Source organism: Phaethon lepturus, unplaced genomic scaffold (genome assembly GCF_000687285.1).
Source record: "Phaethon lepturus isolate BGI_N335 unplaced genomic scaffold, ASM68728v1 scaffold9193, whole genome shotgun sequence".
Classification (NCBI taxonomy): domain Eukaryota; kingdom Metazoa; phylum Chordata; class Aves; order Phaethontiformes; family Phaethontidae; genus Phaethon; species Phaethon lepturus.
This window is the reverse complement of record NW_010529717.1, coordinates 6,029-10,672: the sequence shown is the minus strand read 5'-3', so window position 1 is coordinate 10,672 and position 4,644 is coordinate 6,029. Positions and strand designations below refer to the sequence as shown.

Genomic DNA, 4,644 nt, shown 5'->3' with positions numbered 1-4,644 from the left:
GGGGGGGGGGGGGGGGGGGGGGGCGAGGGGAAAGATTCACAGCCTTGAATGATATCCTATAACAGTAAGAGAGGGAGAGAGGAGATCTACTTGCTGTCAGCGCTGCTCTGTGGTTTTCTTGACTAGATTCAGAGAGCCTTCCACATCCAAAAGAGGGATTGCCCAGATGACAGAGCACATACATACCTCATCTGACAGATTCTCGCTGTCCCTGACCTGGCAGATCATTTCTTGCACCTTATGCTATTTTAAAATCACCCTACCCACTTTGCTGTCCAGTACTGCAACGTGATTTATACCAATCCATGCTGACACTTACCAGTGTGCTTTCTGCTGTGCATCTGTAAATGGGACAACTTAAAGTATCGCTTGTTACAGCCAGGGTACGCACACATGAAGGGACGTTTTTCATTTGTCTCATTTGCTGATCGGACAATAGTTGGAGCTACTCCTGGCACCCGTCGGACATCCTACAATGACAGAGACTTGCTAATACAAGGTGTATGTTCTCAAGCTTTTACTTAACATATTCAAAGACAAACAATCAGAGGCACTTCTCCAGGACAAAGAGATACTTAAATATATTACACTGAAAACAGGCAATTTTATTTTATTCTACAATGACGAAGTACAACCTTAGTATACCTTAAGCTGTTCTTTGCAGAACATTAAAATTATTTGAAGGTGAAATACGGTGAACTCTACTTATTAAATTCTCTCACCAATATTTATATGCAAGATTAAATGGGCCACATTCTGACCCCATGTATAATCACACAATCCTGGAAGAACACTCATTGGCATATGAAATAGTTTTAGGCTTTTACCAGTGTAAGAGATAAGAGCCCGAGCCAGAGTAGCCTTCTCCTCCCTATTTTAAGCACTCATATGAAGTTAAAGGACAGGGAAATTAATGTATCGGGTTAATACAAACTGGTAAAAAACAAAACAAGAAAGACCATCTAGGTGGAGCTGGTGAAAAGTTCAGTCTTAATGCATTTTGGCCACTGTCACAATGTTCCATCAAAGATGATCTTCTCCTTCTGAGATAATTAACTTCCTTAAAAATATGAAGGGCTTACTTTTTTTCACTCAACAAAAGCTGGCTCACGAGCCTATTTCTGAGAGCTTGCCACTGAATAATGACTTGTTAAACTATTCAGAAAAGGAGAAAAGATGCTGTCTAAAAACACTGATGTATGTTGAGAACACAGAGCAACACAGAAGAGACAAATATTATCTAATGACTGCCATCAGTTTTAAGAAGGTATATCTTTTACAGTGGTATTTATTGATGATACAACTATTTCAGAAAGGGAGGAAATTAACTCCCATGAATGGTAAGTTCCTTCCAAATATTCAGTAATTGCTTAGTCATTAGGAAACAACCGCTTACTATATTTTGTTTTAAGGAAATATGTTTGAATTAGTAAAGTTTCAGAAATCGGTAAAAGCAAAATGTCATCTAATACTTTCTTGTATATAATTCTCAGACATAGTCTGTCGTAACCACGGAAGCTTCACATGGCCAAAGTGACAGGAGCTAAAAGCTCTAAACTGTATCATATATTTTGGACCATCCTGAGAAGTTGGTACGGAATATTGCCTCACAGATATGTTTTAGAAGAAGAAATAAACAATTTGAAATGACTGTGTCAGAAAGAAATCTTATATTATACTTCAATGGCTTCAGTGAAGTCAGGACACTTAGGTAAAGCATTTCTTGATAACATAGGGAAACCACAAATCAAGGATGTATTTATAGATACCAGTGAAGTAGTAAATGAACATTATAAACAGACAGCAGTTTTACTCCCCTATGAAGAATGTCCTACTATACTCACTTGTATGCCTCTAAAAACTCCATGCGTGTGTATTCTGTATTGGGCCCCACAGCTGTATAACATGGGAGCACTGTGGTTCTCATTTTCATATCCTGCTGTATGGCTGTAAATAAAGAGGGGAATAATGCAGAAATGAAATATTTTTCAGTACTCAGCTCCTTGAGAGGTTTCATTTCTTAAGTCGGTGATAACATATGCAGAGCTCGCTTTTATAGCCAGGGCATCAAAGTTCAAATGAAATCCACCAAAGGAAGCCTGCTCTGCCTTCGTACGGATCTCCTCCCGCTGGCACAATGCACTAACGCCATACATACATCTATTAGTATCCATTAAGACAGTCCAGAAAAAAAAAATTGTCATGATTTGAACTCTGATGTATTTCCACAAAGACTTTAGCTAAGAGGAAAAAATCCACGTAGCAGCATAACTGTGTCATGCGCACATGTACACATTATTTATCAGCTAAATGTGAGGCTGGCTATTGCTAATATCTTTTGGAATGAGCAAAATGCCTCAAGTTTCGCATTAACTGCAGTGGATTTTTGTCAGCACTTCATGACTCAGATATTACCAGATACTACCAAGAAAGTGATGACATTTATAAGAATAGCAGTCATGTACTCATAAACAGAGATTACAAATCAGTGTCCAAACTATTTATCCCACATATCAGCTTGCAGGATGCACTACAAATTAACCCTTTGTAAAAACAAAATAAAAAACCAAACCCGCCTATCCTTGCCAGGTATAAATTTTCAGATTCCTCACGCAGCATCATCACAATATTTTTAAACATCTGTAAAATTGTTGTGTTTTGGGGGTGTCACAACCATATGTTTATCTAATTATATTCTGCAAAATCCTATGTTCTTCTGTCCAGAACGCTTAGGAACTTTGCCGTGTTTCCTGATTGCAACCTTCTTAATGTCAACATTATGAAAATACCTTTTAATTTTTATTTTTAAATGAGTATGCTACACTGGCATGTACATTGCCACATGTATTAATATACATTGGTGACAGTAAGTGTTCATGTTTTACACTGCACTAGAAATTAGAAAGCCCGGAACAAAGCCCAAGGGCACACAGCTAGGGACAAAGATGGATACTTAGGTTGTTATCCCAGTCTGTGCCAAATGCTTGCAACAGCAATTTGAAGGGGTCCCTGAGGCCCAGACTCTCATTTCACTGGTCCTTCCTTTCTCTTCACTCAGAGTTCATGTGCAGAGTAGAATTACAAGGAAGCTTTAAACCTCTTAAGTGCTTTGCAGAACAGCCAGTGGAACTGGAATGCGGGAGATGTCTAAGTGGTTTGTGAACCTGGCTAACCAGGAGCGGAGCAGTGTTTGTGAACAGCTCTTACTGCAGAGTGTGGGTCGCATTCCTCATTACTCAACCCCATAGCGGCTTGCAGGCTGCCACCTGGCAGATGTGTTCCTTTAGGTCAAGTCCTTTGCTGCTTAAAATACTAGATTCAAATCCTGGCTCCACCTGGCTATTCAAATCAAAGGCTACACCTTTTAGGAAGGTATGCTCTGTTTATTTCCATTTTAAGTGGCAAACAGGTCACCATCATGAAATAAGTTATAGGGTGCTGGCAAGAAAGTACCTCTGATGTGCACTAATATCTGCAATAACAGATAAAGGAAAATACCATTAACTGATTTAAATGTATTAAACTCTTCTCTAGGTATGTACCACGTCCAACTAAACAGGGTCTTCCCCTCTACTCAGGGTCCAGATGTGGCCTTTTGTTCCCCAATACAAGTAACAAATGACCATTTGCTCAGTTCAGGTTCCCCACTAGCATTGAATTTTCCTCTCTATTGAAAGGTAGTAAGTCCATAGATGTTAAAAAAAAAAAAGTTGAAAAGCACCCAACCTGTGGTGATAGCCATGTTAATCACAAATTAAATAGTGCATTTTAAAACAGAAATAAAATAAGAACTACCATTTATAAGGAGGAAGGTTTGCAGTAGAAGCTATTGCTGATCTGCAACGTAGCAGCAAATCAAGGGTAACTATAAACTTAAGCATTAGTCACCCTGAGTAACCCTGTAACCTCTCATTCACGCCTGTGCTAGCGACTTTACACATCACAATAAACAAGAGACACAAAGTTAGATAAGAAGAATTCCCAGGGCAGAAACTTTGGAAGGAGGAACAGGAATACGCAGTAAAAGCATATACCATAAAACACCGCCTAACTTTCCCTCCAAATTCACATGGTTTTCATCTCTCAGTGATGACCTTTTTTGTAAAGACCAGTCAGTTCTGAAATAATTCCTCCCAGGAATAAGCAGCAGAACAAAGACCCTGTCTGTGCCCTTGAGAATGGCTCTATGAATGGGAGGTATTCTCCAGATGATCTCCATCTCAATTTTTATTGCACGCTTGGGAAGCCTTCCTCAACATTCAGCCTTTTTGGTATTTCTTCCCATTATTTCTAGATATACTTCGCTAAAACTGTACATACAGCTGCAAAGCCTTGAAGAGTAAAACCTGTTTTCTGAGCCTCTTGACCCATAATATACTAAGTAATGAACAGCCATCTACTTAACCAGCTCCCTAGGAGAGAGGCTCTAATAACCAGAAACCCTAGTTCCCACTTTACATTGGGCCCATTTCCATCAACGTTGTCTGGTACTCAGCACGGTCATATGGGTGATGACAGTAAAATGGAGCACGTGAGATTTCTTGGTTAAAATACTATTTATTCGCTATGAAGCACTACGGAATAATCTGACCTTCAGGGAGATAGAAGTTAACAGGTGAATATTCCTTCCGGTCAGTGGAGAAA

The 4,644-nt window shown here is 39.4% G+C and overlaps 1 protein-coding gene across 1 annotated transcript in view; it reads right to left on the bottom strand.

Moving 5' to 3' along the window:
* The window catches only part of LOC104618441 (Wilms tumor protein homolog), a 23,292-nt gene that overhangs the window by 12,633 nt on the left and 6,015 nt on the right, over positions 1-4,644 (bottom strand). The window contains exons 2-3 of the mRNA XM_010284030.1: positions 1,845-1,947; positions 320-470 (exon numbers count right to left, since the gene is read on the bottom strand). Of these exons, the coding sequence (XP_010282332.1) occupies positions 320-470; positions 1,845-1,947 (254 nt within the window). The remainder of the gene's footprint in view (positions 1-319; positions 471-1,844; positions 1,948-4,644) is intronic.